We start from the raw sequence: 23772 nt of genomic DNA, 5'->3' as shown, positions 1-23772 counted from the left end.
AATACAGGGCTGTCCAGGCTGTTTCTTTAAGTTACGAAATTTCTGCCTGTACGCCTCAGAGACTAACTCTTGGCTCTAAGAAAAGCCCTTTTTATTGCATCATAATTCACAGAAACCTCTTCTGACAGCAATGCATAAACCTCATGAGCTCTACCTACTAACCTACTTTGTAAGAACAATGTCCAGATTTCTTTTGGTCACTTCATTTACTTAGCCATCTTTTCAAATGAGATAAAGAATGCCTCTACACCCCTTTCCTCAAACTTTGGCAGAGCTCGTACAAATTTAAACACCTCCCCACTAGGCTTTGGCTTGGAGGTGGTTGTTTCACCATCAGAACCTTCCTCAGCATCCGAGGCCTTTAAAGAAAAGTCTAGCCTTTTAAACTGGTATTCCCTTTCTCGTTCCTTCTCTCTTTCCTCCAATCCTAACTTCTCGTCAAGTTCTCTAATCTTATCTCGCTCTCTTTCTCTCTCCTGCCTTTCTGTTTGCATTATTTGAAATGCTGTCTCTGTTTCCTTTTCATCACTTTCTCTTTCCCCTTCTGCCCTTTCTCTTTCATTATCTGCCCTTTCTCTTTCTCTTTCTTTTTCTTTTGCTTCCAATTCAAGTTTTTTCAGTTTATTTTCATGTTCAAGTTGCTTCATTTGCAACTGGATCTTAGCTAACTCAATTGACTCACCCCCTGGAGAACATGGTCTCTTTGGTCTCAAATGCTGTGCTATTATCTCAGCTATGTCTGTTTTCTTCATCCCTCTATGGGTAATTCTAACTCTAGATTATTGACAATTCCGTTAGTTTACTCTTGGTTACTTTTTGTAAACTAGGAAGGGTTACATTAAAAAGTCTGAGCAACCTCCAAAGCCATTTTGAATTCCAACCCATGTAATATACCTCACAGCAACTCCAATTTCTTTGTTTAGTACCTCTGTACCTCCATGTACTCATTAAAAGGATTCACAGATCCCACCAATGTTCAAGGATTTCCAATCCCACAAGAGATCCTATTTTATAACAATAATCCTGGATGAGCCCTCACTTTGTTATGATCCCAGCTGATGTTACTGTTGGACAAGCCAAATCCCAGGGTGCAACCCGGCTCAATAGATCCTTACTTTTATTTTTTGTTTAGATACATGCAGATTGGCTACTGAACAGAGTAACAGGAGTCAGCTGATGAACTTTTAACAAAAGAATAAAACATATATTAAACAAGATGAATTATATTACAATGCTCATTCACCCGCAAGTAAACCTTCACAGATATATACAGATTTGTAAGGATAACATAGATTACAAAAGCTATCTTATACACTAATGTTCACAGTAAGTACGGAGTCCATGTAAACCAATATGCGACATGTGGTCAGACACATCACACTCTGAAACCAAGGGCAACATTTTCCCCCTGTCGGGGGGGATGAGCGGGTGTGGGCAGACCGGTTCCCAATCGGCGCCGCCATTTTACATGGGCGGGCCAGTTAAGGCCCGCCCGGCATGACGTCCACCACTATGCACTCCCTGTGTGGGCGGGAGGGGGAATTCCCTGAGTCAAGAGTGCGCAAAGTGCTGCCTCAGGGGGATTGGCTCAAATGTCCATAACTTTTATTTTAAAATATTCTAAAATTTTTAAATCCCTCATGAAACCTCATCCCGCCCATGGATGAGGTTTTATATTTTTTCAGAAGCCCGCAGGGCTCCTGGCCTGCCCACCAGCCTTAAGGTTGGACGGGCAGGTCCATTAGTGATTTCGATTACTTTTTTAACAGTCTTAACAGGCCGTTGATAGGTTGGCTGTGCACTCACCAACCTGAAAATGTAAATGACGTGGGGTGACATAGGGACGCCCGCCCGATGTCACCCTGCATCATTTTACGCGCCGACGAGCGGGCCCCGCCCTCTGCTCGCTGACTGGGAGATGCAGCCCCAAGTGACAGATGCCACCCCAAACAGATGCTATGGATCCCTCATCAACTCCCCGCCGACACTTGTCACACCGTGAGCCAACCGGTCTCACTGAATTCCATCTTTCACACAAGGGCTTCCAATCTCCACTCTTGAAGAACTTGCTCTGGAATCCTCTCTTAAACAATGCTTTCTCTCAGATGCCTTCCACAAGAGTCCACTTCCAGGATTTCAAACTCTCCTTCCAATGTTGCTCTCCCCTGGATTGCCACGTGCATTCAAACTTCCTTCCACTCATTGCATCTCAAATGCTCAGCCATGCCAACAGACCATCATTGCTTCACATGCCCATAGTAAAGAGGTACAGACCTTCAGCTGTCTCCTTGGATATTCTGGCTTTTTGCATGCCTATATTGCGTTAAATCTGTGTCCAGCAGCTTTCTTCTCTTTAAGCTTGAAGCTTGGAGCCTTCATCTCTGGTCCTTACTTTCAGTTCCACAGAACAGAACCTTTACCAGATTCCTGCCCTTGTCCTTTGACTAGACTGTCCTCTCAGGACCTTTCCTGTTCCACTCCCCTGGATTTTGGGACTTTCTTCTTTAGTTTCTGGAGCCTGCTTCTGCTGTTTCCTCTCCTGTCCAGCCTCTCTTAACAGCTGGCTTCAAGTTAGTTTGGGACTTGCTATCTGTCCCTCTGCTGTCCAGCCTCTCTGGAATCTGACATCAACTGAACCAAAACTGCTTACAATTGAAATGAAACTACTTTTCTGTCTTTGTGGGTCCCTCTCTCTGGATCCCTGTTGCTAGACGACAGCAAAGTTTTTTTAATTTATTTGCTTTAACACCCTTAAGAGCCATAAAATCTTCATTAAAATGCAGGCATCTTTTAAAGTGAAACTAAAACTCAACTTTTCCTTTTTCTTAACACACAAGTACAGAAATACAAATCAAACTTAAACATTAAAGCTTAAACTTAAAGATATAATTTATTCCTAACACACCCAAATACAAATCTAACTTAGTTAAACAATCTCTATTTCCTAACATTATGATTATCTTAATTTGTACTCTTGCTATTGTCTCACAGATAAGTGGAAACAATCGATCATTAGTTATCATATCATAGCCCATCATACCCTTGAAGAGCTCTACCTCTTAACCTTCTCAGATCTAGTGAAAGTTGTTCTAAATTCTCAAGCCTCTTATTATGAACTGTAACCAGTCATTCCAGGTCTTCTCTTTTAGACAGTCCCTCAGGATTGAGGATAACTTGCTACCATTCCAGTTTGATGGGGTCTTAGATGGCTAATAAATCCAATGTGTGACCTACAGATTCAGCAACATGTGGGGCAGCTGGTGCCTGAAAGGTTGGGTGATGAGGAGCTTGGAAGTTTGTGTGTTCTCTCAGATGCCTTATATGCATCTCTGCATGTTTCCAACTAAGCCTGTCAATATGTTTGGTGCATTCCTGAATGAGTCTTTTCCACTTTGGTCCATGCCATGCCCAGTATAAGCATGTCACATTCATAACTTTAAATATGGACTCTATTCAGTATAGAATTCTCTCATGGGTGGGAAATGACCCTTAAGGGCCAGTAATTGGACCTTGCCTGCCCTGGTGTAAAATCGCTGAGAGGTCAGGGTGGACGGGAACACAGAGGTAGCCCATTCCTTCTATTTCACACTATCCCCCCTGCCTAAAAACCTGCCGGTGGGGCGGGGGGTGGGGGGGGTGGGGTGTGAAATTCAGGCCTTCGAGCCTGAAACAGACCAAGTTACCTGGAAAAATTTGTCTAGAAGGAGGCTAGAGTTAGAATTTTAGGCAAGGAAAGAGGAACGGGAAAGGCAGGAGAAAGAGAGGGAGAATTCCAAGAAAAAATGAGAGAGAGAGATAATTCTGGGAAAAGAGAAGGGAGAGAGAGAATTCCAGAGGGAAAAGCTTGTGCAGGAGTTACAAGCACAAAAGGGCAGTGAAATGAGACAGATTAAGTTAGCTAGGGAAAAATTGTATGTGCATAGTGGATAAGCTGCTGGTAATTCAAATGGCCCTAGCTCAGAGATAAACTTTGATTTCTTAAAGTTTTCCTGGTTAGTACTCAAATTTGAAGAAGATGACACTGAAGCCTTCTTCATATTCTTTGAGAAGCTTGCAGATAAGTTAAAGTGATCTGAAGCGATTTGAACTCTCCAAACGCAGGGTCAGCTAACAGGGAAAGCCTGCGAGGTTTATTCCATGTTGCATGCAGAGAGCTCTTCAAACTATGAACAAATGAAAAATGCTATGCTGAGTGCTTATGAGTTAGTGCCAGAAGCATGCTGCCAGAGATTTAGGAATTCTCGCAAAAAGCCGACTCAAGCCTTCGTTGAGTTTGAGAGAATTAAACAACTTGCGTTTGACCGTTGGATGCGAGCATTCAAAATTGACTGGAGTAGTCCTGGGCTGCAAGCATTGAGAACTGTGTGTGTGGCTGCAGTTTAGAAATGGGACCTGGAATGCTTAAACTGTGAGGTAACAGCATGGCAGGCAATTCAGAGGCCGCCTGTCAGCGAGACTGCGAGACATTATGGCTGCATAATTAATGAGGCAGGAAGAGAATGATAAGGCACAAAAACCTGCCATTGCGACTGGCGGGTAAAATGTCATTTTTCATGCCAGCCACTTAGTGCAATTCTGAGAGGATTCCATCCATAGTTGCAGATGCAAAAATGCTACAGTAAGTTTTGTTCAGTATTAGAAAGATTAGAGGACAAGGAAAAAGGAGAAGCAAAAAATGTGAAAATATAATTGAACTAGTGGACAATCATGGGATAGTTAATATTCTGAAAGATTATTGCATCCAAAAATTTAAAAGCGAAAACATGAGCATTGTACGTTCCTTTATTAGTGATAATTCAAAGAGAAATGATGATTTTAATAACTATGAGTTGAAAGTCCTAAACTGGCATAAAGAACTCAAAACAAATAAATCCCCACTGTTGTGATCCCCAAAGAAACCAATAACTTTTAGAAAGAAATGATTTTCCCAGTCACCGATGGAACAAACCCAAGGACAAGATTTCACATTTTAAGACGTTTTGCTGCAACAAATAAACTAAAATTAACATAGATCAAACATTAATAAATGGACAATTAATACATCAAATTGAAGAAAAAGAACTTTGACATTAATTAACTAATGTAACTGAAATTTGTCTGACAAAACCCTTGCACTGAGTACTGCGCTTCTGGAAGATATGCAGCATACTGGAACAGTCCCACAATAACTTGCAGCTCTCCAACAGAAGTTCACTTCTCCCTACCATGCCAAGTTGAAACTCCCAGTGTCCTTTGACAATCGTTTCACTCAGTTTAAGTTTTCCTAGATATGATTGTCACCAGCAAGACTTCGATGACTCCTGTTCCTAAAATCTTCAAGAGTCCTGCGTGTTCAGTTCCCTTTCTTTTGAATAGAAACCAAACTCTCAAAAACATCCTGCTTGGATGTTAACATAAACAACCTACCCTGCTTTCCCACAGCAGTAGCCCTTTTGTTTTGGCTTCTCAAAAAGCAGCTGTCCTTTTTCTGAAATTTTGGGAAAAGGAGTTAAAACTACCACCCCCACTTCAATGGGTTTCTGTTTGAATTTTTCTCTCCATGGCAACCGGATCACATGGGCATATCTCCGAGCTGCAGCGTTTATCCAGTATTCTCTGTTTTAATTTGAGTTAAAGGTATATTTCAAAACATAACCATCTTGTAAAATTCAGCGTTCATGACACTAAGGATAAAAAATAATTTTTACTGGAGTGAGGTGAAACAAGATTTGAGATGGATTGCTAGTTATTATAAAGTCATTATTGAACTCTGAGGAAATACCAGTGCATTGGAACAGGTTAACGAACTGTCCCTTTTCAAAAAAATGTGTGATAGTGTAGATGTAAGCAACTGGACAACCATTAGTCTTACTATTAAATCATGTAAAATAATGGAATTGATAATCAGGAGTAAATTTGATTATAGCCTATATACCATATGGTAAACACAAGTTTATATGAGTTCAGAGGGGGGAAGGTCTTGCCTGATTTATCTCCTTGACTTTTGGTGAAGTAGCAACATAGTTGGACTGTGGAAATCTCCAAAAGGCATTAGCCAAAGTTCCAAGGAAGGTCACTAGTTAAGCTCAATGTGGTGGAGTTTAAGAATGGATAACAAATCAGTTGAAAGGTAGAAAGCACCAGATATTAGCGAAGGGTGCATGAGAAGAGAGGTGGAGGGGGAATGAGTAGATCCACTGGGACAATTACTGGTTTCTAATTTATACCAATGACTTGAAAATTAGCAAATCTGCAAATGAGGAAAGGCAGTTGATTCTGAGGCAGCAGCTCAGGAAGCACAAAATTAATTGGACAAAATAGATGGAGGTTTTCAATTCTGCAATAACCAGTTTATACTTTTCTGCTCATTACAAAGAATTCACACCAAATAACAGGCTGATGAGTATTAAAGCACAAGACCCTAACCAACATGCAAGTTGACAGAACAATGGCGGATGAAACTTCGATACAGACAAATGTAAACAATTACACATAAGAAGCAAAATGAGCAACAATGCACCCCATGAATTGTGTTGAAATAACCGAAGATGAATTTGAATCAGACCTACAGGCTCACAGTCAGTGTGTCCAACCACTGCAGAGAAGCAATCCGTAAAGTAAATTGAATTCAGAACTACCTATCCAAAAGAGTGGTTTACAAAGTTAGGGGAATTCATGTTAAGCTGCATAGTACTCTACTCAGACCACACCTTGAGTATTATTTCCATTGCAAGGAAGGCATCAAAGAAGCACTAGAGGCTTTTCAAAGAGCCAGAAGGCTGATCTTCAGTATCTCAGATATGAAGAAGCGCTGAAGAATTTTGGACTTTTCAGCATTAAAAGGTGAGTAAATAGTGATCCTTAAGAAACAAAATAAAAACTTGCATTTACATAACCCATTTCACAATTGGAGGGCATCCTAAAGCAGTCTATAGCCAATGAAGTAGTTTAGAAATGTATTCAATGTTATAATGTAGGATAATGTGGCAACTCATTTACACACAGAAAGGTCCCACAAATTAGCAATGAAGATAATCAGTTTTAGTGATGTTGTTTGAGGTATACATAAGGCAAGGGGACAACTCTGCAGCTGCTCTACAAGATATTGGAAATAAGTCTTTTACACTAACCAGAGAGAGTAGTTTAATGTCTCATCTGATACCCCAAAGGTATATAATGTATTAAAATTGTGGAAAAAGTAAAACCAAAAAATTACGGTAAAATGGAAAATTTAGAACTGATATAATGAATTGTTTATTCACATAATTAGTAATATTTGGAATGCAAAAACCATTGAATTCCTTTAAGAAACAATTAAATGCTTTAGTGAGGGGACTGTAATGTCTCTCTGGGTGGACAAAATAAAATTAACTAATGTTCTTATTCATTCATAATCAACATGTGATCAGCTGCTGTGCAAATTAATGAACTGGTAATCATTCATTAATGTGTTTAAAAAATTGGTGGCTAGCTGAATGAATTAATCAAATCATTTAAAAGAGAACTTTCCCAAGTACTTCTGTCTGCCATTGCATTTGATCAGCCAACAGGGACAAAGTATATAAAGGGCCGTAACTCCCAAGCTCCAGGGCAGTATACCTGCAGGGTATCCTTAACATGCGTTGGGAACCCCCACCCCGGAAGTTCCCTGGTAATGATTGCACGGCAATTGCCCGGGAAGTGCAAACTTCTGATGGGCAATTGCCCTGCACTGGAAACCATCCGAAAATGTGATTTAAATCTCAAAATTTGGATGGTTCTGACAGTGTTGCATCAATAGTTACCCTGAAAAGGTTAGAGGAATTAGAACCAATTCTAGCTTCTGGGAACAATTGTAGAGACCCACACTGCCCCCCACGAGACTCCTCCCACTCTCTGACTGCCCCCGAGGAGATGCTCCCCACCCCACCCCCAACTACACCTCACCCCACAGGACTCCAGGGCACACCCCCCACCCTCCCACCAATGCACCCTCGACTATAATCCCCCCCCCCACCATGGGACTCAGCCTAACCCCCAAACCTCCAGCAGAGTCTCTTCACCACCGAAGTACTTATGCCAGAGATGCCCACCTCCCACGGGACACCTCCAAACTCCCAGGGGACTCCCCCCGCTCCCCCACTGCCCCAACTGGACACTCAGCCATCTGCCCAACCTGAACCTCTCACAACTGCCAACCCGACACCCCCACCCTGCCCCCCCACCGAATGCTCACTGACTCCCCCATCAAATTCTACCCACTTACCTTGCAAACCTATCTTCTCCCTGGTTTGCAAGCAGCTGGACCTTTAAACTCACCTGATTTAGAGCAGCCAGTGGAATAAAAAATCGGGTGTGGTATCTTTGCGTCCAACTCTGCAGCTTTCAACAGAGGACCCCAGGAAACCGCTGCCTCACTTGCCTGGCCTGAGTCGGAATGTCGGGCAAGATAGGATCGCCTAGAATTCGAGGTAGGAAAGTAGGAGCGGAGTAGCAATTCGACTTTGATTGCCACTCCATGGGAGTTCAGGCCCAAAATGTCCTCTCTCGACTGTACATTCTGTGAAAGTCCTAAAGACGGTGTTAGTTAGGATGTGATATAGCAAAAAACTGCTATGAGTCAATGTCACATTGCTGCATGAGCAAGGATCTTTGCATTCTTGTTGATATAGGCTTTTTAATATTACATAGTTCCACATTTCCATTAACTTTTTTTTTGTATCTTTCAGATCTCATCCAAAGGTAGCACCTCTAGTCCCAAAGTAAGGGAGAAATGTACAGGTTCAAGACCTGGGAACATGAAGCGGAAAATTAGTATGTATATATTGTTTAACATTCTCAGCATCAATCAAATTGAGGCACAGTTTCCTACCATGAACTGGACAGAATCAATTACTGATCACATTTTCAGTTTGATTTGTTATGTACATTAAGATGCATATTTGTTTATAGTTCACCTTTAAATTCAGTGTGACCAGCCATCATTAGATCACCAATAGCAGAGATGCTCCAAACAACCTTGTAGTATTCATTTAATTCTAACTTTAGATTTGGATTAGCCAATGAAGCAAAAGTATGTATACCAAATGTAATCTAATATAGGCTACAGCCAACAGCAGTGTGTCCAGGATTTATTTAGGGGCTAAGCGCTTTAAGGAGGTGGCCCCACTTTGTACTGTAGCAGCTGGTAGCAATACTGCAAGAATATAGTTTAGCCAGATCTGCTAGGAATGACATACTAACATGATATATGTTTTGCAGCTGATTACGAGTTGGCTCAGCTTCAAGAAAAGCTGAAAGAGACTGAAGTGGCCATGGAGAAATTGGTATTGAAAATGGGAAGTGAATCAGACAAGTAAGAAATAATAAGTTAATATGATTACAGTGGTCTTTTAGTAACATTTCAAAAACTGAATTACTTCTTATCATTTTAAAGTACTGAAGGTGTATTTGCTTAAATACAGTGGTTGCTAACAAGATTCTCAAATACATTTTGAAGTATGTACTAGGGCTTCTAATCCTTAATCAAGAGGTGTCTGAAATGCAGCTCACATGCCTTGGAAATCTAGTCAATAAAGCCCAGGCAATATAATTCTTTTATGTTTTTATTCCTATTTGTTAGTGTGATTGATTTGTTATAGTCCAAAAGTCTATGGTTAGAACCTTACCACTTTAGTCTCCGGAGCAATAGTGGGACCATTTTCGGGTCATGCAATCCAACCTTTGGATTAGGAGCTCTTTCGGTTACTCATTAGCAGAGCAAAAGAAAGAAGATAAAAGCAAAATACTACAGATGCTGGAAATCTGAAACAAAAACAAAAATTGCTGGATAAACTCAGCAGGTCTAACAGCATCTGTGGAGAGAAAGACAGAGTTAATGTTTCAAGTCTGTATGACTCTCCTACAGAACGAACGTTCATTCTGAAGAAGTCATACGGACTCGAAACGTTAACTCTGTCTTTCACTCCACAGATGCTGTCAGACCTGCTGAGTTTTTCCAGCAAGTTTTGTTTTTGTTGCAAAAGGAAGAAGAGGCTGCCTCCAGGCTCCTCAACCAATCAGGAAGGGCAGACGATTGTGTCAGAGGAAAGATTTCTGTTTAAAGGGACCAGAGCATGTTTTAGAAAAGCTCAGCAGCAGTTGGATTTTTCAGGCTGCAGCACCCACAGTTCGTTTATCCACACTCTTACTGGGGGTTCAGCTAAGTGATTTGAGAGGCTGCAGTGAGCTAAGCTCTCCAAAGGACAGGAAGAAGAGGATAATCTTGCCAACCAAGCAGGAATGGATGGAAGAGCCAAGGAAGTCAACAGCAGAAGTGTGCTCCCTCCAATCTGGGGACAGTGCACTGGGAGGATCCAGGATCTCAGGAGAGTGGGAAAGGCGCCAAGTCCCATACTCTGACTTTGCCAGCATTCTCCTGCACGGCACACCTCAGGTCAACACATCTTACAGCTCCACTTATTTCTCCCTCTCCAAGTACTTCCCATCCCCATCTCACCAGTTAACACACATATTTGTCTATTGCCCTTTACAAATGGTGTCCTTCCTCCTCCGCACACAAACCATTACCAGCACTCACACTGATTTGCTTTCTCTTCTTAAAGGAGAAGGGAGCACACAATTTGGCTAGAAGCAGACACAGCAGGGGCTGGGTCTCCAGCAACAGGCACCTTGTCAGCCACTGACAATGTGTGCCCACCTGATCTTATTGTATGAAACTGCAGATGTCAGCAGTGAGCTGCCATGAGAACCTGAGCCTCCTGAGACACTGATGCTTGGACATGTCGAGAGAACGGATCCTCTGCCTGTAGATACTGTGCTGGGGGCTCCGCTTCCTTCCAGCTAGATCTCGGTGGCCTTCCCCTCTGCCCTCTGGAGGGGCACGTGACCGCTGAGGAGGTGGCTGCTGCTGGTGAAGTAGCTAGCGGTGGAGAGCCGCCTGCCATAAGCAAATGTGGACAGGGTTGAGCTGCATAAGCTGTTCCTGTGCCACTCTGAAAGCTGGCAGCAGGGAAGGGTGGCTGAAGGTGGGTGAAGTGCTCGATGGAGAATTGCCTTCCCAGCAGCTGGCAATCACCTGTCAAGCAGTGATGCAGTCTCTGACAGAAGGAGCGCTTTGACCAACAACATCGCACCTGGTCATGGCCGGAGCTCTTCAGTGTGACTGAAGCTTGTCAGTTTCACTCAAAAATTATTTTCCTGCTGTGCACTTGCCTTCTCCAATCTACCAGGTTGCAGACACAGCGTGGAGCTCCTGCACTGTTGGGAAAGGGGAGTGATTTTGTGCTGATTCCCTAATTGCCTCTTAAGTGCTTCAACTAGCTTCCTGCCTTGGCCACAGGTGTTCCCCAATGCACTCCCAATGAACCCCCTAGGAAAGCTGGATGGTGTGGGATTATATCAGGATCCTGACCCATTGCCATTATTTGCAATTTTGCTGCTCCATACACTCCCAAACCCGCCTTCACCTGCTTGGGAAAATTCCACCCTGCATGTTTTTGATATCTGTTTATGTGATGTAGTTATTTCACGCTGGGAGAAATCTCTCAATTGAATGTGTCCCCTTTCTGACTGGTTCCCTACAGGTTAAAGAAGATATGCATCATATCTGTTATTCAAAATGTTACTTCAAAGGCATTAATCATTTGCAAATACATTTTGATTGAAATTGTCCTGGAAATAACCAATTGAAGAAAATGAGCTTGTAGATCTTATCAGGGCAACATTCAGATAAATTTTATTCAATTATAGAATACATCTTTTGACCTCCTTTATTCCAGTTTTGAACTTCAAAAGAATTATGTTCCTAGTTCTTCATCACGCATTGAGATAGAGATTAAAACATTTATAGGAGTCATATGAAACATCACATACAAATTTTTTGTTACAGATGCTTGTCCATATTTAGTATTACTAACAGAGCTAATGAACTGTTGTGAATTTGTATTTTATATCTAAGGAAATGCAGTTAAAAGTTCTTCAATTAAGGGAAATCTACAGTACTGATTTTCCATTACTGTCTCCTATTCATTTTTAATACACCTGAACTTTAGTTTATACGTTGATAGAGCACTTATTCTTCATTATCTGAAGACAAGAATATGAGAGGGTGTGTGTCAATTTAACAATTTGCATTTATATAGCATTTTGAACATGGATAACATCCCAAAGTGCTTCACAGAGGTATTATGAAAATGTGCACTGAGCCAAAGAAGAAATTCTCATCTGAGAAATGAGTTGTAAAGAGGGAGAGTAAATGAGGAAAGAGAAAATTAGAGGGAGACGAGTTTATGGAGGACATTTCAAAGAGTGGGACCTAAGTGGCTGAAGGGATCGCTGACAATTATGGAATGAAGAGAGGGTGAATGCATAATAGTACAGAGTTAGAGGAACTAAGATCTTTTTGCCGGGTGGGGTTTGTAGGGCCTTAGGAGATTATGGAGGTAGGGAGGGATTTAAAGGAAGGACAACAACTTTAAATCTCAAGCTTTGGAGTTCTGTGGTAGATCTGTAAGTACAGTGGGTGATGGGTAAGCAGGACCTGATGCAGAATAAGATATGAGCAGTGGAGCTTTGGAGACGATGGAGTTTATGGAAGGTGGGATTATTGGATCCTGGCAAAGGAAATCATTGGAGCAATTGATTCTGTTTCAGGGTTTCACGGTAGATGGAGTAAGTTATGGAAGCATTAAATGGTTACAGCACAGAAGGAGGTCATTCAGCCCATCATGCCTGTGCCGGCTGTCTGCAAGAGCCTCTCAGCATTTTTAAAAATTCATTCACAGGATGTGGGTGTTGCTAGGCCAGCATTTATTGCCCATTCCTAATTGCCCTTGAGAAAGTGGTGCCTTCTTGAACTCCTGCAGTCCATGGTGTAGGTATCCCTGCAGTGCTGTTAGGGGTGGAGTTCCAGGATTTTGACCCAGCGACAGTGAAGGAACGGCAATATATTTCCAAGGCAGGATGGTGGGTGGCTTGGAGGGAAACTTCCAGGTGTCAGTGTTCCTATGTGTCTGCTGTTCTTGTCATTCTAGATGGTAGTGGTTGTGGGTTTGGAAGGTGCTGTCTAAGGAGGCTTGGTGAGTTCATGCAATGCATCTTGTCAATGGTACACACTGCTGCCACTGTGCTTCGGTGGTGGAGGGAGTGCATGTTTGTGGATGGGGTGCCAATCAAGCGGGCTGCTTTGTCCTGGATGGTGTCCAGCTTCTTGAGTGTTGTTGGAGCTGCACTCATCCAGGCAAGTGGGGAGTATTTCATCACACTCCTGACTTGTGCTTAGTAGATGGTGGATAGGCTTTGGGGTGTCAGGAGATGAGTTACTCATCACAGGATTCCTAGCCTCTGACCTGCTCTTGTAGCCACAGTATTTATATGGCTAGTCCAGTTCAGTTCTTGGTCAATGGTAACCCCCAGGATGTTAATAGTGGGGGATTCAGCAATGGTAATGCCATTGAGCGGTGATGGTTAGATTCTCTCTTGTTTGAGATGGTCATTCCTTGCATTTGTGTGGTGCAAATGTTACTTGTCTCTTGTCAACCGAAGCCTGGATATTGTCCAAGTCTTGCTGCATTCGGGCATGGACTACTTCATAGCCCACAATTTTTTTCTATTCAGATAATTATCCAATTCCCTTTTGAAAGCCATGTTTGAATCTGCCTCCAGCACTCTCTAAGGCAGTACATTCTGGATCTTAACCACTCACTGGATAAAAAGCTTTTTACTCTTGTCACTTTTGGTTCTTTTCTCAGTTACCTTAAATTGGTACCTTCTGGTTCTCGACCTTTTCACCAGTTTCTCCCCATCTAATCTATCCAGACCATGATTTTTGAACACCTCTATTAAATCTCCAGTCAACCTTCTCTGCCCCATCTCCTCCAATCTATCCATGGAAGCATTCTTGTAAATCTTTTCTGCACCCACTCTAACACCATCACATCCTTCTTTGAAGTGTGATGACCAGAGTTGGACACAATACTCCAGCAGAGGCTGATCCAGTATTTAATAAAGATTCCCAATTACATTCTTGTTTTTATACTCCCTGCCTCTATTTATAAAGCCCAGGATGTAGGTGATGTTATGGAGGAGGAAGAAAGCATTCTTTGTGACGGACAGGATGTGGGATTGGAAACTGAGCCTGGAGTCAAATAGGACAGTTTTCAAACAGCTTGGTTCAGCCTGGCACAATGGTCTGGGTTTTGTGCCACTGTTAGTTCCACTTGCATTTACCCATTAACAACTTTATATGGGCGTTTTTTACTGGAACTTCTGATCGGCCAGCTGTCAAGAATTGTAGCACCCTCTACAGAGCACCTGGGATCTATATGAACAGGGCAAGCAATTGTGTATCTCCTTAACCAATCAGATTGAAGTATTCTTAATGAGCAGCACAGCATCTGAACCAGGAAGTGTTAGTTGTAATAATGAAATCAATGTTAAATCAGATACAGAAAGCAAAATAAAGAGGGGAAAATAAAAATTGCATTAACAGAGAGAGATGAAAGGAAAAGTAAAAAATACATTTTTTAAAATCTTGAACAATAATTAATATCTTCAATAGTAATTAAAATCTAAAGGAATGTTACTCTATACTTGTTAAGCTTAACTTTCAGTGCAAGACAGGTTCTTTGTCAATAATTATGACTTATCATGCCATTAAAAATTACTAGCAGCAAGAAATACAATTCATTCATTAGAATATTTGAAAATGAAAAGCAAACAATTAGCACTATAAAGTTCAGAACAACAACAACTTATAGTGTCTTTTACATACTAAAAGTCCTAAGGTGCTTCACAGGAACATTATCAAACAAAATTTGACAGATCAATTTACTTTAATGAAACAAGGCTGGAAGATCCATAAAATGAAACTAATAAATAAGGGTTCTATTTGGAGTGCCCTCTACTGATCTATTCATACAGTTTGCAGAATATTTGCATTATCAAGTCTTGCATATAATGTCCTCTAGTGGTGTGTGATGGTGTTACAATTCCAGCTGTTACTACTGGACAAGTCAGATCCCAGAATCTGATAGATCCTAACTTTTAGTTTTTTTAGAAACTGTGGAGGAAAGTTACTGAACAAATTCACAGGAGTCTGCTGATGAGCTTTTAACACAAAGAATAAAACGGTTATTAAACAAGAAAACTATATTACATCAGACATAAAGGGTGGAAAGATCTCAATACAAACACAAGAAAATGATTCAAATATTCATGATTCCTTCACCCCAGCTATATATTTATGGACACATACAAATTCAGAAAGATAAAACAATTTACTATATCTATCGTATACTCTAATATTCAGGGTAAGTATGCATTACATGTGAACCAACTGGCGAACTGTGGACAGACACGCTACACTCCAAAGTAAATGACAGATGCAACCAAAGCAGATTCTATGGATTTCTCAACAACTCACCAATATGCTTGTCACACCGTGAGCCAACCAGTCTCACTGAAACTCTGTCTTTCTCACGAGGGTTTCCAATCTCCACATTTGAAGAACTCATCTTTGAGTTTTTGCCAAAAGTCGCCCCACTTGGACAGCTTCAACAAGAATGCACCTCCAGGGTGTCAATCTCACTTTCCGGGATTCCTTTCCTTTAGATCTCCGAGTACACTCGCGCTTCACCTTCCAAGCACACTTTCAGATCTTCGGCCATGCCAAGCAGAACACCATCGTTCCAAAAAGGTACATTTGCCCTTACGGCCCATAGCACAGAGCCACCAACCTTTGGTTGCCCTCTCAGATCTTCAGGGCTTCTCTAAAGCCCACTTTGTTTCCAGTCTGCACCCTGCAGCTCTTTCTTTAACTTGGACCCTTTTTTCTCTGCTTGTGTCATTTATCTTGACTCATTGGGGTCTATCTCTGATCTCTGTCATTGTCCGTGCCTGGGACTTTCTTCTGGGACTCCTTTCTGCCCCACCCCATGGTTTGGGACCACCTTCTTGATTTGGGACCCTCTCCCTGGCCCCCTCTCTGTTTCCTGCTCCCTGGGACACCTTCTCTCGAATGACGCTCCAATTCAGATCATCTGACCTGCAGTTTCACATTATTTCACTTTTCTCCTTTATTTTCTGTGCACGTGCACAGGACCAGCTCCTGGCCGAAAGCCGGTGAATTCAATGAACTGCGCATGTGCAGCCATACTGCGGCAGGTGCCTACGTAGAAGTCCCGAGGCCCATCAGGAACTATAGTTCCCAAACTCCCAATTTCGGTAAGTATTTTTGGGTTTCCTAACGGATGGTATGAACAATTATTACTTGCAGATAGTTTTCACTTAAGTGAAAAGCTAGTCTAGCATAGGAATTCTCTGCTGTTCCTGCTCCCGGTCTAGATACTGCTCCTCCTGATCTCTGAGTAAATCTGCTGCCACTTCATGTGGCCTCTGCAGCCGTTGGTCCTGCCCCAAATGCTGCTCCTGATCTTAAACCTCTAGCAGCTGCCGATACTGCCTGCCCCTGTCCTAGATGTTAATATAGCCACTGTACTTTTGAAAAGCACAGAGAAACTCCATTGAATGCATGAGGAAAATACTGGGGATGCTGGAAACCTGAAATAAAGTGAGAACATGCGAGATATACTAAGAAGGTCAGACAGCATCTGTGCAGAGAGAAACAGAGTTAACATTTCAGGTTATGATCTTTCAGTTCTAATGAAATGACCTGAAATGGGAACTCTGATTTTCTCTCCACAGATGCTACCACACCAGCCAAGAATTTCTGGCATTTTTTGTCCATTCAATCCACTGCTGAGGCCTGTTGTTACTACAGGCCAACATACAAGCAATGCAGAGCTATCCAATATTGGGACTGCTTTCCAGTTCTAGATTGTTCTGCGACTCTAAGCACCAAGGCACATAGCTGTCAGTTGCAACAACCACACGATCAGGTCTTTAATGAGTTTATATTAAACAATCCAACATGGGATACTCAGGCAAATCATACTTTATGATTCCTGTATGATAAAGCAATTCTTTATTATTGAGTTCCTTATTCATTATAAGAACTTGGGTACATTACAAAAAACCAGTGTAAATGCTGAATACAGTGGTTTATTCAAAAGTCATATCCCATTTCCACCTTTGACCTCTACATTCTATGTATACTACCACTAAATCACAATGCATCCAAAAGACACATAATGTGACTTCAGATATATCAGCATAGAGCCAGGAGAATAAACTTAGCCCATCTCAATCTCTTCTAAATATTTGTTATCATTGTGATTAAATTTGACTCGGAAGCAGTACAGTAGGAAAATTTGTAATTTCTTTAAAATGTCTGTGGAATCTGTAGTTGTTTTAAAGAATATTTGAAAAAGACTTTTAAGAATTTGCATCAATTGTAAAGGGATCAATTGGAATTTTCATGGATAACAAGAACTTGGTGACCCTTGACCTGGAAGTAGTACCAACAGGAAGGAAGTTAAGAAAGAGGACACAAAGGAAAACTACAGGCACAAAGGAGAGCTACACGCAGAGGAGCTGGAAGGTGAATGCAATCAGTGCATAGATGCAGACACAAAGAGAAAGTAGACAGACAAAGCGGAACACAGAAAATTCTTGTGAGGAAAAGAAGCAAGTCACTTTTGGGAATAGTCAGTTTTTCTGTTTGGCAGAAAAGGAGACAAGAGCTCTTGGAGGTACTGTGGAAGCTGGCTAAAAAAGCTTAAAACCTGGAAAGCTGTGTGAATAGCTCTGTGACGCCAAAGAGCTGGTATTCCCAGAATTGGCCAAATCGTGAACCGCGCTTTTATTGGTTGGTTGAAAAGGAACTCTGGAAAGCTACACCATCAAGACTGTCATGGTGCAAGGCAGCGAGAGTTCATAGAAGTGTGTGTTGCTGATGATAATTGTACCCATGACACTAGAAACTGAAAGCTGCTGTTGGAAAGGACTCCTGACCTACGCTGCATGAATAAAGAATAGCATATTGTTGAACTGTGTAGCTACTTAGTGCCTCTTTTGTGCGGGAGTAAGGTGAGTGCTTGTTGATGCGTAAGATGCATCTTTGTTGTGTTGACTATTTGAAGTGAAATTTATCATCTTATTTGAAGTATCATTTGCCTGTTAATTCATATATAATCTGTATTTGTTCTAATTCATGTTAAAGTAAAAGCTACAAAATGTGGAATCTTGTTGGTAATTTCTTCATTTGGGGGACCAGTCAGTAAATATGGTTATTTTGGTTTTGGGTTTCCTCACGGGGATTGTAACACCATGGTTACATGATCCATTTAAACTCTTCAATCACTTTATTACTACAAACACAGGGCAGGATATTTCCGTTGACTTGCATGAGGGGCCCGACAGACCGACGAGTAAAATGACGCATGATGACGTTGGGCGTGCGTCCCGATGTCATTACGCGCCATCGCGATGTTTCATTCAGTAGGTGCATGCCAGAGTTGGCTGCGTGCCCACCGAAATGTCAACGGCCTATTAAGGCCATTAAGAAATTAATTGAAGCACTTAAGAGTGCTGCTATTCCAACTTTAAGGTTGGTGGGCAGGCGAAAAGCCCAAGCAACTTTCACGTTTTTCAGGAAACCTCATCCACGGGTGGGATGAGGTTTCCTGAAACTTTTATTAAATAAATAAATAAATTATCATAAATTTACAAACATGCCCCAACTCTTTGACACTGTCACATGAGGGGACATGTTTAAATAAATCTTTACATCATTTATTCAATTGTTGTCCACAGCTCTGTGCCTCGGGGAGGTTGCACTCTTTCACACCCTGGCCCCAACTCTTCCTCCTCCCCCCACCTGCACAGGTAGCGATGAGCACTACCAGCCGCGTATTATGCTGGGCGGGTCTTAATTGGCCTGCCCGCGTAAAATGGCGCCATGCAGCTGATTGCGGGCTGCAATCGGCTCTGCACCCGCCCCTGCCCGCCATTGGAAAAATCCTGGCCACAGTGTTCTGCATTCTCAGACCTTCAAGCCGTAGATGAAAGATCTTCACATTTTCCTTCACTTTACACCCTTGCCTTAAGCCTGTTTCACAAAACATCCTTGTAAAGCTATTTTAACACTTCGGGTGCAGATCCCACAAACAGTCCAAGACGTTGAAGTTCACAGGCAGTGAAAGGATGATGGTGGCTGGGCTTTTTTTTAATATAAAGTGAAAGATAAGTTTTAAGATAGAAAAAAATACTTCCCTTGAGAAAACATTTCCCTTTTAAGAAACATTGTTAAGAGGTATTGAAAGGCTTCAGTCATGAGGAAAGACTAGACAAATATTGGGGTGGATTTTCTAATCTACCTCTTGGGTTTTAAGCATCACCCAGGTGGACTGCAGAGAGGGAAGTCTGGTGAGGAGGACGATGTGCTGGTACCAGGAACAGAGTCCACCAGGAACTAATTGAAGAAAAATCATGGATTCCATAAGTGGTTTGCAACCCCCCTTGCCAGATATTCTTTTCTGTGCTTCATCCAGGTAATGCTGGATGTCTCGGCAATGAAAATGAAAATATACTCCACTGACTTTTTTCTTTATGCCAGAGAAGGTTAGGAGGAGATTTAATAGAACAAAAGGAATAGAAGGAGTATAAAATTATGAAGGGTTTTGATAAAGTAAATAAGGGGAAATCATTGCCACTGGTCAATGAGTTAGTAGTTGGAAGACGTAAATTTGAAATGATTCCCAAATGCAAAAGAGGCTTTTCACAGCATCACCAAAACAGATCGTCTGGTCATTATCAAATTGCTGTTTGTGGGAGCTTGCTGTAAAGATTGTTTGCTTTGTTTCCAACATAAAAACAGTGACTATATTTCAAAAGTATTTCACCACCTGCAAAGGGCTTTGGTATGTCTTGAACGGCGCTTTATAAATGCAAGTCTTCCTTTCGTGTTAGGGCTTCAAATTCTCTACCAGAGCCAACATTACAAGCAGAATCCACAACTTTGAAAAAGGAAATGGAGAAATAGATGGAAAAAAGATAATTTTAAATATTAGGAACATTCAAAGGAATGGATCTAATTGTAGGCCATTCAGAAATCTAACACAGGCATGCTGGGCTGAATGACTTTCTTCCCTTTTGTACTGTTCTACAATTCTATGATTCAATGTGACTAGACTATGTCAAGGGATATCATGCTTTGTTCTTCACAGTGACCATCTCCAACAAGAGAGGATCTAACCATCTCCCCTTTACATTCAATGGCAGTACCATCACTGAATCCCCCACTATCAACATCCTGGGGGTCACCATTGAACTGGACTAGCCATATAAATACTGTGGCTACAAGAGCACTCAGAGGCTCAGAATTCTGCAGCGAGTAACTCACCTCCTGACTCCCCAGAACCCATTCACCATCTACAAGGCACAAGTCAGGAGTGTGATGGAATACTCTCCACTTACCTGGATGGATGCAGCTCAAACAACACTTAAGAAGCTGGACACCATCTAGGACAAGTAAGTCCAATTGATTGGCACCCCCAAGCACCACTTTCAATGTTCAGTCTCTCCACCACAGTTGCAGCAGCATGTACCATCCACAAAAGCCACTGCAGCAACTCACTAAGGCTCCTTTGACAGCACCTAGAAACCTCCACCATCTGGAAAGACAAGGGCAGAAGATGCATGGGATCACCATTACCTTCAAGTTCCCCTCCGAGCCACATGCCATCCTCACTTGGAACTATATCACCATTCCTCCATGTTGCTGGGTCAAAATGCTGGAACTTCCTTACAGCACTGTGGGCGTTCTTACAAGACATTGCAGCGGTTCAAGAAGGCAGCTCACCACCACCACCTCAAGGTCAATTAGGGAAGGGCAATAAGTGCTGGTCTAGACAGCATCATCCACATCCTGTGGGCAAATACATAAAAAAGTTAAACCCTCCTCGGCTCCAGGATCATCCTAAAGGGCAACAACAATCCCTTTGTGATTAAAAAGACTCTCCTGACGCTCTTCCCTTGGGCCTACAGCACCTTACCTTGATCACCAAATGGAAGGAGTTCATGGATTTCTTTATGTCAAAAATTCATCCATGCAGCTGTCACCTCCCTCTCCTTTCTGCCACAACTATCTCTCAGCTCACTCTCATCCTAACCGCGAGCCACCATCACTTTGCAGCTTCTCCCCCATCTCTAACCCCATGCCCTCTCCAATTATCTAAATTGTTTTCCTTTAATGCTGTACTGGTGTTGGACAGGCGATACAATATTTGGGGATGTTGAGGGAAATGTTCTAACAGTGAGCTACTGAATCACGTCTTAATAGAATGCCAATTTTCTTTTATTTTATGTGCTGAAGGATTACCAAAGTTACCACTGAACAGGAAGAAAAGTTACTGAGACATCTGAAGGAAATCACCAGGGTCATTAAAAAGGGGAAACTCATTGAAGGCATCAGCCCTGAGAAAGAGGCAGAGGAATCCCCATACATGGAGGATTGGGAAGGTAGAGAAAAATCTTTAACACTTAGAGCACATACAGCAATGAATGCATGTTCAATAAACTAATTCAGAGTAGGTGCACTGAAGCAGTCTAGTTGGAGGTTTGCACTATTAGTGAACATAAGGGCGCATTTTCTGATCCCACAGTGTCAGCACTAGGGCTGAAGCACAGTGAAATTTTGCTTGTACCAATTAGGGTAAACCCAATGGTCTTCATTTGGTATGGAACTCCAGTTCCCAATCTGGATTTGCCTTGCAAATTCCACATTACATAAAGCAGGGGGTGCCATACAGCACACAAGGACAGCCTTAAAGAGTCACCTATCAGAATTAAAAAGTAATGTAAACGCTTAATAGAGTAAGTAACCATATATGGGATATGATGAAGTGGGGACCCATGCATACATGGATCAGGGACCTTGGATTTGCTGTTGGGGGAGCTGGGGAGGGAGATGGGAGGGCACTGAATTTGCTGGTGGGGTGGGTGGAAGGGAGGTAGAGTTTGCTGTGGAAAGGGGTGGGGAAAGAAGATTGCATGGTCTGGTTGTTATGGTTTGGGGAAAGGAAGGAATTTATTGTGCGGACATGGGGGAATCTCGGGACCGGGAATGGCAGCAATTGTGGTGAGGACTCTTTTTTTTATTTGGCTGATGCTTAGGGTTGACAAATCCAAGTTGAAGCAGTGACCAGAAGCAGGTTGTAGGTCCATTATTTGCATATGCAAATTGCTTAATTCTTGCTTCAGGTGTAGGTAAAGTACACTTCTTGTTTGTCCTTCCCCAATATGACTCAGTGTGCACATGCTTCCTGACCACTATTTTTGGGCCTTAGAAACCGACATAGTACCAAAAAAGTGGGCACCACATGGCCCAATTTAACCTACCTAGAGTCAGAACTTATTTTAGTGGACCACTTCAATTTATAAATTCATTGACACGTGCTCCTATTTCAAGCAAAATGTTAGAAAAAACAGATTGCACTTTAGATGCTATCCAAAATGAGATAATAATTTAGGTTTGCGATAGTTTTAATACCAATAACTTTGGATTTCTTTTCCTAAGGTTATCCTGAGGAAACATACCCGAATTACAGTGAATCTGAATGCTGCTGTCCGTGTGACACCTACCCCAATTATTCTGAGTCTAGTGAGCTTTCTGCAGAGGAGTTGGCAGAAAGAATAGCCACAATAGAAGATGACTGTTCCTCAAGGGAAACAATGGAAGATAAAATTAGACAAAACAAAAAATATCAAGTATCAGACCATCAGCAAAGCACACAGATTGGTATGAGTAGCCATAATGACAGTATTGAAGCAGAAGACCTCCAGTGTGAAGACTGCGAGTATTTTGACCACGAAAGTGATGACCCAGCTATTATAGCAGAGAATTTTGACATCAGCTTTGAGAAACTCAGTGATGATGATGACCAAGTCAGAGATGAATCTAATGTGGACATTCCTGTCAGTGAACAGCAGCAGAAAATCACATACGAAGATAAAGGTGTACTGCGAAAGCGCAACAAGATGGTGATAGAGTAACTAGTAAGCAGCATCATTAAGATGGTATCCCTTTGTTACATGTTAACCAGCTATATCATGTCTTCCAGTGAGTTAAATTATACAATAGACAGGTATCTTCTAATACACACTCTACTCTTCCACAGTGTTTCATCTTCCATAGTTGTTAGGAAAATCTATTTTACTCTATAGTTATTGGTCTGGATGTATTGGTCTAGAGTGCCTGTTACCTAGGCACTCTCCCTTCTGTCTTTAAACCCTCCTATTTTGCTCTATCAACTTTTTAAAATTTTATTCATGACAATAATTCATTGTAAGGCTGCTTAGTGAAAGAGAAAGTATATCATGTTTTCACCAATGCTACAAAACACAAGGAATAACATTATTACATTCTGATCCTCAGCAGTTAAGGGGCAGATTTGCAGATCTTCAAACTAACAGCTCCATCATCCTCCTGTCTTGAGCCTTGGAGAAACTTTGAGGAAACAGCATGTGGCTCCTGTAAACTTTAGAACTCTTAACTAGTTAAAGTCCTTCAGGATTGCTTATGATGTGCAATCATGATATTTACTCCCAGTAAATTCCAAATTCCCTTGTTTTACTTTTTCACAACTAGGCTTAATAGAAATAAATGAACAAATGTGACATTTAGAAAAATTATGGAGTTCCTGGATTAGGGACTTCTTTCAAAAGAATGTTCTTTATAGTTCAGGGTGTCCTTTTTTAATCAGATTCATCAATAAACTAGCTCATATTCTGCAAATACTTTATGTTATGTTGTTTCTTCTACCAGCATAGATCCATCCATTTTACTAGCATAAGTCCATCACCATCATTCTGTCAGTTATATTTCAGCAATGCACCAGGCCATCAGTTTGTACC

General features: G+C 41.7%; 1 protein-coding gene across 1 annotated transcript in view; it reads left to right on the top strand.

The window, feature by feature from the left end:
- ric3a (RIC3 acetylcholine receptor chaperone a) overlaps positions 1-22911 on the top strand; it is an 88573-nt gene extending 65662 nt beyond the window's left edge. The window contains exons 4-7 of the mRNA XM_041196639.1: positions 8688-8772; positions 9220-9313; positions 21233-21378; positions 22436-22911. Coding sequence (XP_041052573.1) covers positions 8688-8772; positions 9220-9313; positions 21233-21378; positions 22436-22911 — 801 coding nt within the window. The remainder of the gene's footprint in view (positions 1-8687; positions 8773-9219; positions 9314-21232; positions 21379-22435) is intronic.
- The last annotated feature ends 861 nt before the right edge of the window (positions 22912-23772 follow it).

Source organism: Carcharodon carcharias, chromosome 10, assembly GCF_017639515.1.
Source record: "Carcharodon carcharias isolate sCarCar2 chromosome 10, sCarCar2.pri, whole genome shotgun sequence".
In the NCBI taxonomy this organism is placed as follows: Eukaryota; Metazoa; Chordata; class Chondrichthyes; order Lamniformes; family Lamnidae; genus Carcharodon; species Carcharodon carcharias.
This window is presented reverse-complemented; position numbering and strand designations above follow the sequence as displayed.